The sequence below is a fragment of the Procambarus clarkii genome, chromosome 49, assembly GCF_040958095.1.
Source record: "Procambarus clarkii isolate CNS0578487 chromosome 49, FALCON_Pclarkii_2.0, whole genome shotgun sequence".
Classification (NCBI taxonomy): domain Eukaryota; kingdom Metazoa; phylum Arthropoda; class Malacostraca; order Decapoda; family Cambaridae; genus Procambarus; species Procambarus clarkii.
Window position 1 is genome coordinate 24,034,130 of NC_091198.1, and position 20,631 is coordinate 24,054,760.

The 20,631-nt window shown below is 45.4% G+C and overlaps 1 protein-coding gene across 1 annotated transcript; it reads left to right on the plus strand.

The window, feature by feature from the left end:
• Window positions 1–5,466: 5,466 nt before the first annotated feature.
• Window positions 5,467–6,546, plus strand: LOC138351447 (uncharacterized). The gene has a single exon (XM_069303272.1). The coding sequence runs from the start codon at window positions 5,467–5,469 to the stop codon at window positions 6,544–6,546; it is 1,080 nt and encodes a 359-aa protein (XP_069159373.1).
• The last annotated feature ends 14,085 nt before the right edge of the window (window positions 6,547–20,631 follow it).

Genomic DNA, 20,631 nt, shown 5'->3' on the forward strand with positions numbered 1-20,631 from the left:
CTTTAGTAAATACAGATATAAAATATTTATTAAACATACAACTCATATCCTCGTCATTATCCGTTATTTGGCCTGTCTCAGTTTTTAATGGACCTATCCTTTCCCCCTAGTCCCCTTTTTTATATCTTCGATATAACTGAAAAAATCCTTTAGGATTTCTCTTTGCTTGCCCTGCTATGCAAACTTCATAGTTTCTTTTTGCTTTCCTTATCTCTTTTCTAGTATTTCTAATCAGTTGTACAAATTCCTGTTCTAAACTGACTTCCCCCATTCTTAATCCTTTTGTACCACGCTCTCATTTCACCTATAAGGTTCTTCAGATCCTTTGTTATCCCTTTCGGGTCATTAGTATTCGATCTATTCAATTTGTATGGTATACTACGTTCCAGTGCTTTGCTTAGAATATTTTTTAAAAAGTTATATTTTGAATCCACATCGAAATCCCCTTTTATGTCACCTATCGCTGGGTTCATGTCTCGCTCCAAGACCGGCCCACCCCCCCATGCCCAATGTATTTGACCCCAAAAAATTCTTAGTCTATTGAAATCAGTTTTTCAAAAATCTGGCACCGTAACAGAATTTTCTCCTACAGATCTATTCCATTCTATGCTAAATCTGATTTCTTTATGATCACTGTTCCTTAGCTCACTCCCTATTTCGATGTCATTAATTTGTGTTTGCCTGTTAGTTAACACTAAATCTAAAATATTATTTTCCTGCGTTGGTTCCTTAATGTGTTGGCTAAGAAAGCAATCGTCAATTAATTCTAGAAAATCTTCTGCTTCATTATTTCCTGTTCTGTTAAACCAATTTATTCCACTAAAATTAAAGTCACCCATGACACAAATACTGCTAGATCTAGATGCTCTAGATATTTCATCCCATAGATGCTTTGCTTCCATCCTGTTTTAAGTTTGGTGGCCTGTATATAACTCCTATTATAAGATTATTTGCTCTTTCGTTTAATTCTATCCAAATAGTTTCTGTATGTGATTCAGTTTTGATTCCCTCTTTGAGACTACATTTCAAAGTTTCCCTAATATATATGGTTACTCCCCCTCCTCGTCTAATATATCTATCTGTGTGAAATAGTTTAAATCCATTTATTTGATATTCAACTAATAGTTCTTTATCTTCTACATTCATCCACGTTTCGGTAAGTGCAATAATATCTATTTTTTCTGTGCAGACAAGAGCATTTAAATCGTTTATTTTGTTTCTTATGCTTCTACTGTTAGTGGAATGTACCCTAAGTGAACTGTTATTTTGAGGCCCTTCTCTTTCCCTGATCATTTTGCCAATTTGTTTCCCTCACAAACACGTACTTTTATTACCTCCTTCCTCCATATCAATTCCCATACCTCTATCTACTAACAGTTTAAACCTAAACAAACCCCTCCAACTATTGGTTCCAACGAGTTAGCAACAGCAACAACCCCAGCCCTAGATAGATGCACCCCATCACGAGCATACATTCAATTTCTTCCATAGAAGTGTTCCCAGTTATCTACGAAAGATATTGCATTTGATTTGCAATACCTTTCCAGCCGGCAATTGACACCTAGTGCCCTCGACAACCATTCATTTCCTACTTTCTTTCTTGGAAGAATGCCACATATGATCAGGATTCCTCCCTTGCTCCTAACTAATTCTATGGCTGTTTTATACCTCTGAATCAGTTCTTCACTCCTAACTCGTCCAACATCATTACTCCCTGCACTAATACAAATACAGTAATGGGTTTGTTCTCACTTCCCGTCATAATCTTTCATGTTGTCAGCAATATCTCCAATTCCAGCTCCCAGATAGCAAACCCTTAACCCTGAGGTCTGTTCCCCCCTATCTCTGGTACAAAACGTCCTGTCTAAATACCTTACCGGGAATCTCCCACAACCAAAATTCGCTTAGTTTCTTCCTTTTCCTTTTGAGCATTTTGAGGGACCTATGCTTCGTCCTTGAGGGACCTGCACTTTGTACCAATTTTGGTATGAAGTAAATATTTTTGTAAATACTGTGAGGGGTGAGACCTCAGATTAGCAGGTAGTCACAAGCGGAGTCCCACAGGGCTCTGTACTCGGACCACTCCTGTTTCTGATATACGTAAATGATCTTCCAGAGGATATTTTAGTCTCCGTGGTGTAGTGGTAAGACACTCGCCTGGCGTTCCGCGAGCGCTATGTCATGGGTTCGTATCCTGGCCGGGGAGGATTTACTGGGTGCAATTCCTTAACTGTAGCCTCTGTTTAACGCAACAGTAAAATGTGTACTTGGATGAAAAAACGATTCTTCGCGGCAGGGGATCGTATTCCAGGGACCATAGGATTAAGGACTTGCCCGAAACGCTATGCGTACTAGTGGCTGTACAAGAATGTAACAACTCTTGTATATATCTCAAAAAAAAAAAAAAATATTGTCACGTTAAAATCTCTAGAAGACATTCGGCCTATTCCATTATCACCTATTCTACTCATTCACGTCTATTTAATCAAGAACTGCAGCCAAGAAGCCCAGCAACTACTTCCAGACGTCTAGACAATACCACCAGTCTACCTACTCCACTGCCCGTCACTCCACCTCACACCTGGGTCGCTGGGAGGCCACGCCCTCCGAAACAAGCAGTTTAAGTGAGCCGGTTCATAGTTAAAGAAGCCATCAGCGCCATCTGCCCGGCCGATATTCGGTATAAATAGTGCTACCAAGCTCTCCAAGATTCAGATTACTCCTGTGTGCTGAACTGAGTAGACCTGTTGACACATCTCGGTGTGGTAACGGATTTAGTCAGACTAACTAACAGCATTCTACACCATATTTTATTTTGCACCTTAATGTAACGTAAATTTGATTGTTCCTCTTGTTTGTTTTGCACACTGTATTAAAGCCAAGCCTGGATATTTTTGTAATTTGTTTAATTTATTTTTAAAGTAAAGTATTTTTAAATGTTTTTTCCCTCTGCTTTATCCTACAGTTTATCTCACGGTGAAGACACCTTTGCAGTTTAACTTTTTTTCTTTATTTTTTTAATATTTTGTGACTGGTATTACAGAGACTGCACGACCACCAACGTTTCCCGTCACAATGTAGACTCATTCCTCTCAATGTTTGCTCATGATGCCAAAATTATGAGAAGGATTAAGATTGAGGGGGTCAGCATGAGGCTTCAAGACCAGGACAAACTGAAGGAATGGTTTGACAAATGGTCCGAGTTTAACCCGGCAACTGTAATGTAATGAAGATAGGTGTAGGGAGTAGATACAGATACAAGGTATCATTTGGAATATGAAATTCCTTATGAATCAGAGAGAGAGAGACCTGGGGGTTGATATCACGCCAGACCTGTACCCTGAAGCCCATATCAAGAGGATAAAATCAGCGGCATATGCCAAGTTGGCCAACATAAGAACGGCCTTTAGAAACTTGTGTAAGGAACCATTTAGAACCTTGTATGCCACGTATATCAGACCAATCCTTGAGTATGCAGCTCCAGCATGGAGGCCATATCTCGTCAAGCATAAAAACTAAATTGGTTGAAGGTTAAAAGGTTTGCCACCAAACTAGTACCCGAACTGAGGGGTATTAGCTATGAGAAGAGACTACAGGAAATAAAGCTCACGTCGCTGGAAGACAGAAGAGTTAGGGGAGACATGTCAACCACATACAAAATTTTCTAAGGAATTGATAGGGTAGACAAGGGCAGTTCTTTTTAACATAAGGGGTACACGCACAAGAGGACACAGCTGGAAATTGAGTGCCCAGACGAGCCACAGAGACATTAGAAAGATTTTTTTTAGTGTCAGAGTAGTTCACAAATGCACTAGGAAGTGATGTGGTGGAGGCTGACTCCATAAACAGTTTCAAGTGTAGATATGATAGAACCCAATAGGCTCAGGAACCTATACATTAGTTGATTGACAGTTGAGAGGCGGGACCAAAGAGCCAGAGCTTAACCCCCGCAAGCACAACTAGGTGAGTACATCTGGGTGAGTACACACCCTATCAAGGTGACTAACAGACTAAGACAGCAACAGACGTGTTGGCAAAGCTCACAATATACCGCTACTAGCTGCAACATTAACCATAAAATAGTGTACATGAATAAAGCAAAACTCGTATATTAGCAGTGTTGTTTGGGGGTCAGAATCCATCCAAACATTAAAGGTAAGAAAGGACTCACGTTAATTAGTGATTCAATAGTGTTGTCACAAGGGCGTCACACGTCACCAGACGCTGTTCCTAATCACCACAAACATATAGACACTGCCAGGCTCGGGCGTGTCCTCGCAGGGATGTAGTCAGCCGTGTCCTCCTTCGCTCTATGGGACAAATGCAATCTCGCGCAATCACCCAAAATGGCGCGTTCTTAATTGTTATTTGAAAAGTTTAAAATTAACAGCAAACTAAGACTAAGAAGAGCATTGCACAGCTCTTTCTTGGTGCAGTGTGTTCCAGCTACGGCTTTGTCCACCCCTCAGTGTTGGACTTGTCCTGGTGACTGGCTTTGTCCACCCCTCAGTGTTGGACTTGTCCTGGTGACTGTGGCTTTGTCCACCCCTCAGTGTTGAACTTGTCCTGGTGACTGGCTTTGTCCACCCCTCAGTGTTGGACTTGTCCTGGTGACTGGCTTTGTCCACCCCTCAGTGTTGGACTTGTCCTGGTGACTGGCTTTGTCCACCCCTCAGTGTTGGACTTGTCCTGGTGACTGTGGCTTTGTCCACCCCTCAGTGTTGGACTTGTCCTGGTGACTGTGGCTTTGTCCACCCCTCAGTGTTGGACTTGTCCTGGTGACTGTGGCTTTGTCCACCCCTCAGTGTTGGACTTGTCCTGGTGACTGTGGCTTTGTCCACCCTCAGTGTTGGACTTGTCCTCGTGACTGTGGCTTTGTCCACCCCTCAGTGTTGGACTTGTCCTCGTGACTGTGGCTTTGTCCACCGCTCAGTGTTGGACTTATCCTGGTGACTGGCTTTGTCCACCCCTCAGTGTTGGACTTGTCCTGGTGACTGGCTTTGTCCACCCCTCAGTGTTGGACTTGTCCTGGTGACTGGCTTTGTCCACCCCTCAGTGTTGGACTTGTCCTGGTGACTGGCTTTGTCCACCCCTCAGTGTTGGACTTGTCCTGGTGACTGGCTTTGTCCACCCCTCAGTGTTGGACTTGTCCTGGTGACTGGCTTTGTCCACCCCTCAGTGTTGGACTTGTCCTGGTGACTGGCTTTGTCCACCCCTCAGTGTTGGACTTGTCCTAGTGACTGGCTTTGTCCACCCCTCAGTGTTGGACTTGCCCTGGTGACTGGCTTTGTCCATCCCTCAGTGTTGAAGGGTGGTCCTGGTGATCGCTAACTAAAGCCATATACTGACCAGCGCGCTTGGACACTTCTCCATGAAATATTTACAAACAAATCACTGAACAAATAATATATTAGAGACATGTTGCTCGTACAGAGTAATGTTGACACACCTGTCAACATGCCCAGGATGGGGCATGTACAGAGTAATGTTGACACACCTGCCAACATGCCCAAGATGGGGCTCGTACAGAGTAATGTTGACACACCTGTCAACATGCCCAAGATGGGGCTCGTACAGAGTAATGTTGACACACCTGCCAACATGCCCATGATGGGGCATGTACAGAGTAATGTTGACACACCTGCCAACATGCCCATGATGGGGCTCGTACAGAGCAATGTTGACACACCTGCCAACATGCCCAGGATGGGGCTCGTACAGAGTAATGTTGACACACCTGCCAACATGCCCATGATGGGGCTCGTACAGAGCAATGTTGACACACCTGCCAACATGCCCAGGATGGGGCTCGTACAGAGTAATGTTGACACACCTGCCAACATGCCCATGATGGGGCTCGTACAGAGCAATGTTGACACACCTGCCAACATGCCCAGGATGGGGCTCGTACAGAGTAATGTTGACACACCTGCCAACATGCCCAGGATGGGGCTCGTACAGAGTAATGTTGACACATCTGCCAACATGCCCATGATGGGGCTCGTACAGAGTAATGTTGACACACCTGCCAACATGCCCAGGATGGGGCTCGTACAGAGTAATGTTGACACACCTGCCGACATGCCCAGGATGGGGCTCGTACAGAGTAATGTTGACACACCTGCCAACATGCCCAGGATGGGGCTCGTACAGAGTAATGTTGACACATCTGCCAACATGCCCATGATGGGGCTCGTACAGAGTAATGTTGACACACCTGCCAACATGCCCAGGATGGGGCTCGTACAGAGTAATGTTGACACACCTGCCGACATGCCCAGGATGGGGCTCGTACAGAGTAATGTTGACACACCTGCCAACATGCCCAGGATGGGGCTCGTACAGAGTAATGTTGACACATCTGCCAACATGCCCATGATGGGGCTCGTACAGAGTAATGTTGACACACCTGCCAACATGCCCAGGATGGGGCTCGTACAGAGTAATGTTGACACACCTGCCAACATGCCCATGATGCTCTGTGTAAGACCTCGATACAGCGTAACGGCAGATGGGTTTATTTTGTACAGTTCGTTACAGGAATAGATAACTTATGACTCGTGTTAGCATGCTTTTAGATAACTTATGACTCGTGTTAGCAGGCTTTTAGATAACTTATGACTCGTGTTAGCAGGCTTGTAGATAACTTATGACTCGTGTTAGCAGGCTTGTAGATAACTTATGACTCGTGTTAGCAGGCTTGTAGATAACTTTTGACTCCTGTTATCAGGCTTGTAGATAGATAAGATAGACAGATAAGACTGGTAACCGAATTATCTACAAGCCTGTTTCTAGGCTTGTAGATAAGAGCTTTTCTTTGCCATACTTCATGATGAATCTTACACTATGAGTTTTCCCTGGAACGTGATCAGCAAGTGGATTTACAACTAATCGGTCTCCAATTAGTGATGGCTGATCACAGGTAAGAACTGGTGCCCAGTCGATCCTCCTTGGGTCAGGGATGTGGTATTTGGATTTGAACAGTGCACGCAAGAAACTAGTAGGGAAGTCATGTCGTCACCACTAGATGAACAGATGTATGAGGTGACAGGAGACGTGCCCAAACGTCTCCTCTAGCGCGAGAGTCGAACCCTGAACCAGTGAGCTGTGAGCCGAATGCACAATCTCGCTTTTTGGTCAACGTTAATACAAGGGGGGGTATATATACCCTTGTATTAAGGTAATATTATAAGTAATTATAAGTAATATTTAGGTAATTTAGTATACCGTTTGGGATATATACTGATTGAGAGTTTACACTAGTCCTGGACTATGTGTAAACCTGCTGGGGGTTAGTAAGCCCCTTGGTCTACTCCCCTCAAGTTGGGTTGACAACATTGAAGGCAACTGCTGGATTCCCGCCAAATTTAAACAATATATTTAATCAGCTGTCATTTGGCGGGAATTTTCAGGTGTGGGGGTGGAAGTGGGGCTTGTTAGTTCAACAGTTAACGAGCAGTTATAAACCTTGTTAATAAGGAGGATTTATAGCTGTTGAAACTGAGCGTTGAATATTTACGTGTTGGAACTAACAATTGAACGAAATCCACGAGAAAAGGTTTATGGAAGTTGGTAATGCCTTACGGAATGGATGCAAACGTTGCGTTCATATTTTGTGGTGTGTGTGTGTGTGTGTATGTGTGTGTGTGTGTGTGTGTGTGCGTGTGTGTGTGTGTGTGTGTGTGTGTGTGTGTGTGTGTGTGTGTGTGTGTGTGTGTGTGTGTGTGTACTCACCTAGTTGTGTTTGCGGGGGTTGAGCTCTGGCTCTTTGGTCCCGCCTCTCAACCGTCAATCAACAGGTGTACAGGTTCCTGAGCCTATTGGGCTCTATCATATCTACACTTGAAACTGTGTATGGAGTCAGCCTCCACCACATCACCCCCTAATGCATTCCATTTGTCAACCACTCTGACACTAAAAAAGTTCTTTCTAATATCTCTGTGGCTCATTTGGGCACTCAGTTTCCACCTGTGTCCCCTTGTGCGTGTTCCCCTTGTGTTAAATAGACTGTCTTTATCTACCCTATCAATTCCCTTCAGAATCTTGAATGTGGTGATCATGTCCCCCCTAACTCTTCTGTCTTCCAGCGAAGTGAGGTTTAATTCCCGTAGTCTCTCCTCGTAGCTCATACCTCTCAGCTCGGGTACTAGTCTGGTGGCAAACCTTTGAACCTTTTGCAGTTTAGTCTTATCCTTGACTAGATATGGACTCCATGCTGGGGCTGCATACTCCAGGATTGGCCTGACATATGTGGTATACAAAGTTCTGAATGATTCTTTACACAAGTTTCTGAATGCCGTTCGTATGTTGGCCAGCCTGGCATATGCCGCTGATGTTATCCGCTTGATATGTGCTGCAGGAGACAAGTCTGGCGTGATATCAACCCCCAAGTCTTTTTCCTTCTCTGACTCCTGAAGAATTTCCTCTCCCAGATGATACCTTGTATCTGGCCTCCTGCTCCCTACACCTATCTTCATTATATTACATTTGGTTGGGTTAAACTCTAACAACCATTTGTTCGACCATTCCTTCAGCTTGTCTAGGTCTTCTTGAAGCCTCAAACAGTCCTCTTCTGTTTTAATCCTTCTCATAATTTTAGCATCGTCCGCAAACATTGAGAGAAATGAATCGATACCCTCTGGGAGATCATTTACATATATCAGAAACAAGATAGGACCGAGTATAGAGCCCTGTGGGACTCCACTGGTGACTTCACGCCAATCGGAGGTCTCACCCCTCACCGTAACTCTCTGCTTCCTATTGCTTAGATACTCCCTTATCCACTGGAGCACCTTACCAGCTACACCTGCCTGTCTCTCCAGCTTATGTACCAGCCTCTTATGCGGTACTGTGTCAAAGGCTTTCCGACAATCCAAGAAAATGCAGTCCGCCCAGCTCTCTCTTTCTTGCTTAATCTTTGTCACCTGATCGTAGAATTCTATCAAGCCTGTAAGGCAAGATTTACCCTCCCTGAGCCCATGTTGGCGATTTGTCACGAAGTCCCTTCTCTCCAGATGTGTTACCAGGTTTTTTTCTCACGATCTTCTCCATCACCTTGCATGGTATACAAGTCAAGGACACTGGCCTGTAGTTCAGTGCCTCTTGCCTGTCGCCCTTTTTGTATATTGGGACCACATTCGCCGTCTTCCATATTTCTGGTAGGTCTCCCGTCTCCAGTGACTTACTATACACTATGGAGAATGGCAAGCAAAGTGCCTCTGCACACTCTTTCAGTATCCATGGTGAGATCCCATCTGGACCAACAGCCTTTCTAACATCCAGATCTAGCAGGTGTCTCTTGACCTCCTCTCTCGTAATTTCGAACTCTTCCAAGGCCGCCTGGTTTACCTCCCTTTTTCCTAGAACAGTGACCTCACCTTGTTCTATTGTGAAGACCTCCTGGAACCTCTTGTTGAGTTCTTCACACACCTCTCTGTCATTCTCTGTATACCTGTCCTCGCCTGTTCGAAGTTTCAATACCTGTTCTTTCACTGTTGTTTTCCTTCTGATGTGACTGTGGAGTAGCTTTGGTTCGGTCTTGGCTTTGTTTGCTATATCATTTTCAAAACTTTTCTCTGCTTCTCTTCTCACCCTGACGTACTCATTCCTGGTTCTCTGGTATCTCTCTCTGCTTTCTGGTGTTCTGTTATTCCGGAAGTTCCTCCACGCCCTTTTGTTCAGTTTCTTCGCTTCCATACATGCCCTATTATACCATAGATTCTTCTGTTGCTTTTCGCTTCTCGGTGTGTGTGTGTGTGTGTGTGTGTGTGTGTGTGTGTGTGTGTGTGTGTGTGTGTGTGTGTGTGTGTGTGTGTGTGTGTGTGTGTGTGTGTGTGTACTCACCTAGTTGTACTCACCTAGTTGTGTTTGCGGGGGTTGAGCTCTGGCTCTTTGGTCCCGCCTCTCAACCGTCAATCAACAGGTGTACAGATTCCTGAGCCTATCGGGCTCTATCATATCTACACTTGAAACTGTGTATGGAGTCAGCCTCCACCACATCTCTTCCTAATGCATTCCATTTGTCCACCACTCTGACACTAAAAAAGTTCTTTCTAATATCTCTGTGGCTCATTTGGGCACTCAGTTTCCACCTGTGTCCCCTTGTGCGTGTTCCCCTTGTGTTAAATAGACTGTCTTTATCTACCCTATCAATTCCCTTCAGAATCTTGAATGTGGTGATCATGTCCCCCATTGATCTCCCAGAGGGTATTGACTAGTTTCTCTCACTATTTGCTGATGATGCAAAAATTATGAGGAGGATTGAAACAGAGGATGATAGTAGGAGGCTACAGGACGACCTAGACAGACTGAATGAATGGTCCAACAAATGGCTGCTAATGTTCAACCCGAGTAAATGCAAAGTAATGAAACTAGGTGGTGGAAACAGGAGGCCAGACACAGGATATAGAATAGGAGATGAAGTACTTCATGAAGCGGACAGAAAGAAAGATCTAGGAGTTGATATCACACCAAACCTCTCTCCTGAAGCCCACATAAAAAGAATAACGTCTGCGGCATATGCGAGGCTGGCTAACATCAGAACTGCCTTCAGGGACCTGTGTAAGGAATCATTCAGTATCTTGTATACATGTTGGAAATAACCAACGTTTAATCCTCATTTATTTGCTAACAATAGCATTTACTAACATTACTAATTCGTAGAATTAACCAAAGTAATGTTTTTCTATTGTAATGTAATTTTAGCCAAATCTTTCTTAGTCTCCATGGCACCGATGTAAGTAAGTAAGTAATTATTAAAAAGAAGGCACCAAATCGTGGAGACTATGTAGCACCATTAAATGTGCGGGATAATCAGAGGGCGCTAAATATCACCAAGGATGCCAATACGAGAACAGAAACGCATAAGGCGAATGATATCAAAAGTATCCGAGTCACCAAGCGACCGCGGGGGACGGTCAGAAAACAAGACACATGCTCGTCCTGGAAGTCAGGACATTCAAGAAGGACATGCACGACCGTAAGAGGGACAATGCAATTAGGACAATAAGGAGCAGGGCGTCGCTCCATCAAGTGACCATGAGTTAAGTGAGTATGGCCAATACGCAACCTCACCAGAGCCGTTTCCCATCGCCAGTTATCGTGGTAGGAGGACAGCCACGAGGAAACACAACATTTAAGAGAACGTAGTTTGTTACCAGTAACAGACGACCAACAAGCCTGCCAACGGGTAAGGATGGAGAAATGGATAACCGGGTAATAGTCAGAATAAGGAATACCTTTACGAGAGATGGGACAAGAGCAGACAGCTTCCCTGGCAGCAGCATCCGCACGCTCATTTAAAGACACACCAACATGGCTGGGAACCCAACAAAACTCAACCGATTTAAATTTACTGTGAACAAGAAACAGCCAATGCTGGATCTCGACAACCACTGGATGTACCGGATTAAAGGACCCAAGAGCCATGAAGGCACTACGAGAGTCAACAACAACTACAAAGGAAGATTGACAACGAGAAAGCAGGAGACGAAGAGCATAGAAAATAGCATAAAGTTCCGCTGTAAAGATGCTAGTCTCCGGAGGTAAGCGACACATATAAGTGTGATCAGGAAAAACAACAGAGTAGCCAACACCGTCTGCAGACTTAGACCCATCAGTGAAGACGGAAACAGAGGAGAAGTGAGAAGAAAAGTGCTCAAGGAAAAGGCGTTTTAGAACCGTAGGAAGAGTAAAAGCTTTAGGGATGCAGGTCAAGGATGTACAAAACTGCAGAAGGGGGACTCTCCACAGGGGCAAAGAAGGAACAACACGAGGAGAAATATTAGAAATACGAACGGAAAGAGAATCCTGTAAGCGAGATAACCGGACAGAAAGAGAGAGGGAGGTGGTGAAGAGGAACAGGAACCGCAGGAGGGGTAAAAGTTAAAGCACGACAGAGGCGAGAGGAAGGACGTTGCAAGATAGCGAAGCAAGATAGCGATCACGGCGGTCCTGGAGAGATAGGAAGCCAGTGTCAACATACAAGCTGAGGGCGGGAGTCGAACGAAAGGCACCAGAACTGAGGCGCAACCCAGTATGGTGCAAAGCATCAAGACGGCGAAGAGTATGAGAGGCAGACGAGTAAGCAGGGCAACCATAATCGAGCTTAGACAGGACGAGAGAGGAAAGTAAAGCAAGGAGAGTGCACCTATCTGCCCCCCAAGAAGTATGGGACAATACCCGAAGGAGGGTAAGGGCCGTAGAGCACTCAACACGGAGGTAAGAGATATGGGGAGACCAAGACAAACGAGTGTCAAAGAATAACTCCAAAAGCTTTGCGGAATCTTTGTACTCAAGGGGATGACCATAAAGTGACAAAGAGGGACGATGAACGACCCGTTTCCGAGTAAAAGTCATGGCACAAGTCTTAGTAGTAGAGAAATTGAAGCCATGATCGGTGGCCCAAGACGACACGGCATCAATCGTAAGTTGAAGCCGGTGTTGAAGGAGAGGCGAATCATCACCCCTGACAGCAAAGGGTAAGATCATCGACATAGAGAGCGGAGAAGACACCAGAAGGAAGAGAGGAAAGAAGACCATTGAGGGCAACCAGAAAAAGAGAGTGGTCAGAACACTACCCTGGGGCACACCTTCGTATTGCTGAAAAGAGGCAGAGAGAGCGGTACCAAGCCTCACCCGAAAGGAACGACGAGAGAAGAAGCTGCGGAGAAAGAGAGGGAGATAACCACGAAGGCCGAAAGAATGAAGCTGGGATAGAATATGATATCGCCAAGTGGTGTCGTAAGCCTTTTCCAGGTCAAAAAGGACGGCAACAATGGAGGTCTTCGCAGCAAAAGCAGTACGAATATAGACCTCCAAGTTCACCAGGACATCTGTCGTGCTGCGGCACTTGCGGAAACCAAACTGAGAAGGGGAGAGAAGGTGATGGTGTTCCAGGAACCACATCAGACGAACGTTAACCATACGTTCAAAGAGTTTACAGACAACTTATGAGGGCAATAGGGCGAAAGTTCTTAGGGGATGTTTCCAGAGACCCTGGTTTGCGAACAGGGAGGACAACGGCATCGAGCCAGTCATCAGGGACTGACGACGACTCCCAGATCCGATTATACAGACTCAGTAAATACTGAGACGTGCACAGAGGGAGATGGCGACGCATCTCATAATGAATACCATCGGGGCCCGCCGCCGTAGAACCGCAGAGGGCCAGGGCAGAACGAACTTCAGAGAGAGAGAAGGGATCATTATAGGGAAGTTGAAGACGAGTGCAGAAATCTAAAGGACGAGATTCAAGGACAGGTTTACGAAGAAGGAAAGATTGGGAAAGATGAAGACCAGAGCTAACAGAAGAAAAGTGGGAACCCAGTTCGGTAGCGACCTGCAACGGGTCCGCCACAAGAGTATCATGGAGGTGAAGGACCGGTGAAACATTGGGAACGAACTTACCCACAATTTTGTGGATACGTTTCCAGATCTGTGGCAGAGGAGTTTCGGACGTAATGGTGGAGACATAAGATGCCCAAGATTCACGTTTAGCCGTACTCATGGCCCTATGGGCCACCGCACTCGCCTTCCCAAAAAAAAATAAAAGAATCCGCCGTCTGCCGACGGCGGTGTTTCTTCTAGGCTGCACGCTTACAGCGGACAGCCCGAGCACAGTCTGCATTTCACCAGGGAACGCACTTCTGTGGACCCCGAGAGGAAATGTGAGGAATAGAGCGGAGGGCAGCGTTGAAGACAGTGTCATGAAAAAGAAGGAGAGAGCGAGGGAGAGGCAGAAGGGAGGGATCAGAGAGAGCAGCACTGAGGGTAAATAGGGTCCAGTCCGCTTTAGCAAACTGCCACCTAGGGAAGGAGAGGGGAGGGTGAAAAGAGAAAAAGGTAACAAGGATGGGGAGATGGTCACTGCCATGGAGGTCATCAAGAACCTGCCACGTGAAATCTGAGTAAAGAGACGACGAGCAAAGAGAAAGATCAAGACAGGAAAGGGTGCGAGTCCGAGAGTCCAAATGCGTGGGCTCACCAGAATTCAGAAGAGACAGGGAAGAAGAGAGGATAAACGGCTCAAGTAGGCGACCCCGGGTGTTTGTCAGAACGTCACCCTAAAGGGAATGACGACAATTGAAATCACCCAGCAGGAGCACAGGCTCCGGCAAGGAGTCCAGTAGGTGTTTCAGAGCGGGAAGAGAAAGCGGGACACTCGGGAGAGATAAATGGAACAAACGGTGTACCATTTCCCCACAAAGATACGAGCAGCAGAACAATGGAGAGGCGAAGGAAAAAGTAAGGGGACAAAGGGAACATCAGAGCGAATCAAGAGAGCAGAAGAATTAGGAGCCCCAGCAACAGCTGAGGGGGGGGGGTGAGAAAGGAATAGCCACGAAAGCGACCAGGACGAGCACCAAGCATCGGCTCCTGGAGACAGACACAAAGGGGTGAAAACCACGAAATCAGAAGTTGGAGTTCAAGGAAATTGGCGTAATAACCTCGAACGTTCCATTGAAGAATGGACAACGACGAGAAGAGAAAGGACAAAAACAGAGAACAAGGAAGAAACAAAGGCGAAAGAGCAACACAGCACGTTAAAGAAGATCAGGGTCGGGATCAGGGTCAGCAAAGTCAGGGTTAGGGGGCATGGGTAAACTGAGCAAAGACGGAGGGAAGGAAACGGGAGAACAGATCAGAGGTGGACGGGAGGGGTCTGGAGGAGGAGGAGGCAACATACAGGAGTAGCCAAGGGCAGCAGCAGGAAGAGGGGGAGTAGAAAGAGGGGAGCGCACCTCAGCAAGGGCAGCAACCGAGAGGGAAGCGCGGGCCAAAGAAACCTCCATAGCAGGAACAGGGGGTACAACCGAAATGGGAGGGGAAGAAGCGATAGAGGCAGAAGTAGGGGCCGAGGAAGAAAGTGAAGCCTTCTTACCCGCCGGGGAGGAGGAGGGAGAGGAGCCAGGCTTACGCTTCTGACTTAAAGAGACCGGTGTCCCAGCAACTACGTAAAGGGCAACGGATTCCAGTGTCTCAACAGGAGAAGCTGAACGAGAGCACACACGACAGCCGTTAGGAGAGCGATGGACGTCCGCCCGCACCGACAGGCGGCGGGGAGAGCCGACAGATGGAGGAAGAGGATGGGAAGGAGGATCGGTGGGAGACGAAGAAGAAGATACAGGAGACATGACAGACCGGGTAGAAAGAAGGGGAACCCCAGACAGAGGACCAGGAGGGGAACCCTTCAGGACAGAACACAAAGGGACAGAGGAGGGGGCAGTGGGCGTATCAGGGTCCAAGGCCCGGAAACGGTTGTGAGTCTGAGGAAGGCGGGAAGGACGAGGAGAGGAAGAGCGCAACACGCGAGCATAAGAGATATTAGCGTAAGGCGGGAGCCGGCGAACCTGGCGCCTCGCCTCAGGAAAAGATAAACGCTCCCGGTGCTTCAGGTTGAGGACGGCTGCCTCAAGCTTGTAATGGATACAGGCACGGGAGAAAGAAGGATGGGCCTCACCGCAGTTGAGGCAGCGAGCTTGGGGAGAAGTGCACTCCGACTTAGAGTGACCTTCACTCCCACACAAAGGACAGAGAAAGACAGTCCCAGAGCAGCGGAGGGCACCATGCCCAAACCTCAAGCACTTGTTACAGAGCCTAGGAGAAGGAATGTACTCCTGGACAGAGCACCTGGCACCAGCAAGAATGACAGAGGGTGGAAGGGTCCTACCATCAAAGGTAATCTTCACAACCCGGAGGGGTTGACGGCGACGACCACGAGGGGGACGAGTAAACGTGTCTACCTGGAGGACAGAATGGCCTTGGGCCTCAAGGATATGCTGAATATCATCATGGCAGTCCTGCAGATTCCGAACACCGGTCGCAACATGAGGCGGAAGGAGAATAGTGCCAACACTGGCATTCAACCGAGCGTTCTTGGAGACCTGAACAGGGGTCTCGCCAAGGCAGGATAATGCAGCCAAGTGGGAGGCCGCATCCTGAGAAGGAGCTGCGGCCTAAATATACCACACACAAATAGTGGTATATTTAATTTAACCTAGACATTCTTTACAATATTATCGTGATTTCAGCGGGAGCAGTAACTGCTAGTGGAGAATTAGTCTTCCCCCCCCCCCAAGCAGCATCCATTCTCACATGTTCCCACCAGTAGCCTGGGCAACGAGTTCACGTCTACGAGTATTTGATTTACAAGGCGCACGTTGTGAAGCTTTCTTTACAGCTAAGCAGCTCTTTAGGTTTCTTGTCGACAAATTTAGTACAATATTAATTATCATACTTGTGACGGTAACGTGTTGGTGTTCGGCTGTTTAAGGCTAGGGGTATGGCCTCGTCACATAGTTATAAAAAAAATAGAAAACTGGAACTTCGTCTGTGGTAAGGAAAGGAGAAGACACACAAAACACAAGTAAATTTTAACAATGAAATTTTAATTACGTTAAATAAATCAAAACATGAATAAAATGCACAAACAAATTCTTATAATAAAATCAATCAATCAATATAATAAGAATACTTAAATGACACAATGAAAAGTTACGTTAAGGCAAAATAACAAGAAGTGCAACACAAAATTAAATGGGAGGTGCTGGAATATTGGCTTTAAGCTATCACCTCTCTCAGTACACGCTAACGTCTAGCTGGGAGGAGTGATAACCACGAAAGCACTGAACATTCTGAGGTCTGAGGTCGTGGCGACCCCAGACATCAAGTAGTATGGGGGGGCGAGTGCAGGTGCAGCCAGACCGGCGACCAATCAGCGGGGCCGGTAGCGATCAACGAGTAGTTTGGCGGTTTGAGTCTGAACAGGTGTCTCTGGCTGCAACGTTTTGCGCTCTGGCAAGCCTTGCTGGTGTTGTTGTCGTTGTTGGACATTTCTTCCATAGTAGTTTTATATAATTTCGACGACGTAATTGTGGAGGGAAGAGCAGGCTCAATCTCTTGAAGGAGATTATCGTCACATACTCTATCTGATTTACAATCTATGCATATACCATTGATTTATTATGCAATTATTTAATATTTCGCTGATTGATTAGATTTGAATCTATGTCTAATTATTTTGTGTAACCATTTAATTAATATTCAACAATTACTCTGACGAAGTACCAGCATCAGAATAATACTTGGGATGTATTACTCTTTTAGTATGTAACCCCCCCCCCAAATTACCTGTTTAAGTCAGCTCTTTAATTAATTATATCTACAGTCCATTTAATGCTCTCTTAATAGTTTATTAATTTATTCCAGATCCAAAGGACACTGATTCCTGGATTATATTTTCACATTCATTTATTTATTTTTCCTTTTTTTAATAAAAAGAGGTGGTCCTTCTAAGCTATCGATGTTTTCAATTAATATGGTTATATTAATATTTAGAGCAAGATTTTCCCACACACCACATATGTAAGGCCAATCCTGGCGTATGGGGTCCCAGCAGGGAGCCCGTACCTTGTCAAGCACAAGACGAAGCTGGAAAAAGTTCAGAGGTATGCTACTAAACTAGTCTAAGAACTAAGAGGCATGAGTTACGAGGAAAGGCTGCGGGAAATGCACCTTACGACACTGGAAGACAGGAGTAAGGAGAAACATGATCACTACCTACAAATTTCTCAGGGAAATTGACAGGGTAGATAAGGATAAACTGTTTAACACTGGTGGGACACGAACAAGGGGACACAGGTGGAGACTGAGTACCCACATGAGCCACAGAGACGTTAGAAATGTAACACAGGGGGGGGGGAGGTATCGTCTCTACTCCGTCCTCTACCCCTTCACCCCTCTGCCCGTATTCTACCTACTACTCTTCTACCAAAGGAAACCCCAGAGCTACTCTAAGCCTAACCCTTCTACTATCTACTTTTCTACTTCTACCTTCACTCATCTCCGTATTCTCTCTCCTCTCCCTCCACCCCTCTCCAAACTCTTCCTGTCAACTGCCGACCCTCCTCGCTCCTCCCACCTCTCTACCTCTCTCACCCCAAAAGCTCACTAATTACTTCATTATTCATCTCTTTCCTTTCGTTTCTCTTATACGTTTGTGGCAGTGAAATGTGTTCTAGAGTTCTCTGGAGTTGCGGGTAGCTGATCAAGTTATGGCGCCTTGTAGTCATAACACCTAGGTAATCGAATACCTAGGTTACAAGGTGTTGAACGAGGGAGGTCGCCGTAGGAACTCTGGGGGTGCTCTAGAATAGTTAGCTAACTGAGGGCGGGATAACGACTAAAGAGAGCTGATTCCCCCGGCCTCGTTAGTTAACTGGGGGGGTGGAATAATGGACTAAAGAGAGCCATACCTCCACCCCCCCCCCCCCCCTCGTTACAGAAACAACTTTTTTTCAGTGTCAGAGTAGTTAACAGGTGGAATGCATTAGGCAGTGATGTGGTGGAGGCTGAATCCAAACAGTTTGAAATGTAGATATGATAGAGCCCAGTAGGGTCAGGAATCTATACACGAGTTGATTGACAGTTGAGAAGCGGGACCAAAGAGCCAAAGCTCAACCCTGGCAAGCACAACTAGGTGAGTACAGAGGCAGAAACCATCCCGGCCCCACTCGGCCTCAGTATCAACATCATCCACCACTCAACCAAGGTAGGACAAGTTTTCCTGGTTTGCAGACTTTCATTATTGCCGTTGATGAAGATATGAGTGTTTTCGGAAATAGCAGGGCACAAAGTTTCCTATATCATGGCATTCCCAAGATATTCAAGATCAACGTGCACGATATTAGACCTAATAAACACAGGAAGTTTATTGCAATGGACCACAAACACAGCGAGGAACTAGAGCTTTCAGACGTTGCTGACATCTGTGGATACAAAGACAAAGGCCACAAACCACTAGATGACCGATTTGCGAAATATATAATCCGACATGTTGCACACATTAGTTCAGACGACATCGAGGCACAACTTCAGGCAGATGACATTCCAATCTTCGGAGTAAAAAAAAATTATACGAAGAACAGACGGAGAACTGAGTGATACAGGCACTGCACTGCTTACCTTTTTTGACTACATTTCCCCTGATAGTGTTTGGTTTGGCGGCTTCCTCCACAAACTAGAGGTGTACGTGCCACGTCCCACTCAGTGCTTCATATGTAAAGGTTTTAATCATACCTCAAACGACTGCACCAAAGACATTAAATGTGGAAAATGCTCTGGTTCCCATTACACATAAGACTGTGCGTCAGATATACTTCTCAAGTCGATTCACTTGATCATTCTCAATCGACTGGACCATTCTCAATCGACTTGAGAATGTCTGACCCAACAGACATCCCATCGACATCTACAAACAATGACATCCGCCCTAACACAGCTACCATTGCTGGATACACATCGTTTGAACTGATGATGGAAAACTCCTAAGTAACTCCTTAGCATGCCTTACCCAAGTCACTTCCCAGGCTGACGTGCCACAAACCCCATCCACCGGCACTAGAGTAAGAAATCCTCAGCTGTACAAACCTCCCAACGACCTGGCACTTTGACTGAAAACCCCACATAAACCACACACTCCCACGACACATGCTACAACCACTCCCAGATATCCAACACGCTGTACTATTGGCACGTCAAAAAAAAAAAAAAGATGTAATCACATCCCAGATGTAAATTTCCGAAATACGACAACATAACAACCCTTCTTCAACTAACCTACCCCCAACCTAACCTTCCTCAACCTAACCTATCCCAACCTAACCTAACCTTATACGCATTAACCCCATGTTACTTAATATACACTAACTCACCCTACCATAATCTACCCTAACCTATCTGAATTGCGACTAACTCCCAAACATACTTAATCACAATCTCAGTCTCTTAACTAAACCTCGCACTTGTCATAAAACAGCAACCCTTGGATACCATCATCTTCGCCATCCTGAGTCCATTTCCACTCATATATTTATTTTCTTATTATCCTCAGACAAATAGAAGACATCGATAACTTCCAACCTCTGCCAAATTCTGAACATTGGTGCGCCACCGTGAGTGCCGCATCTATCATCACTCATGCAGTCATCGAGAGGAAAAACCTTCATGCAAGCTGCATGTATCGCGAAGAAGAAGAAGAAGAAGAAGAAGAAGAAGAAGAAGAAGAAGATCTATATAAATAAAAATGTAAATGTTCGTTTGTTCAAAATCGCTAATCTCCGAAAGCTCTTCATCAATTGCTTTGAAATTTTCACACAATCTTCCATTCGCATCTGAGCGGATTTTTATATACATATTTTATAGATGTCACGTTTGTGTCGGAAAAAACATGTTTTTTTTAAAAACTGTGTTTTTCGTGTGTTTTTCATGTGAGTGAAATCTTCGAAACCTCTTTACCGATTGCTTAGAAATTTTGGCACAATGTTGCATTCGAATTGGAGCGTGTTTTTATATACTTACTATACACACCACACCTGTGACAGGAAAAAACATGCTTTTTAACAAAAAAAAAAAAAAAACGCTATCTGTTGGACGTATGAGCAACACACGCTCTTGTCTCCGAAACTTCTTCACCAATTGCTTTGAAATTTTAACACAACGTTCCATTTGAATACACACGTATTTTTATATACCTACTATATAGATGCCACACCAGTGATAGGTAAAAACGTGTTTTTTTTTTTTAAACAATGCCATCTGTTGCACATAATAGCAACACACATAAGCTATACA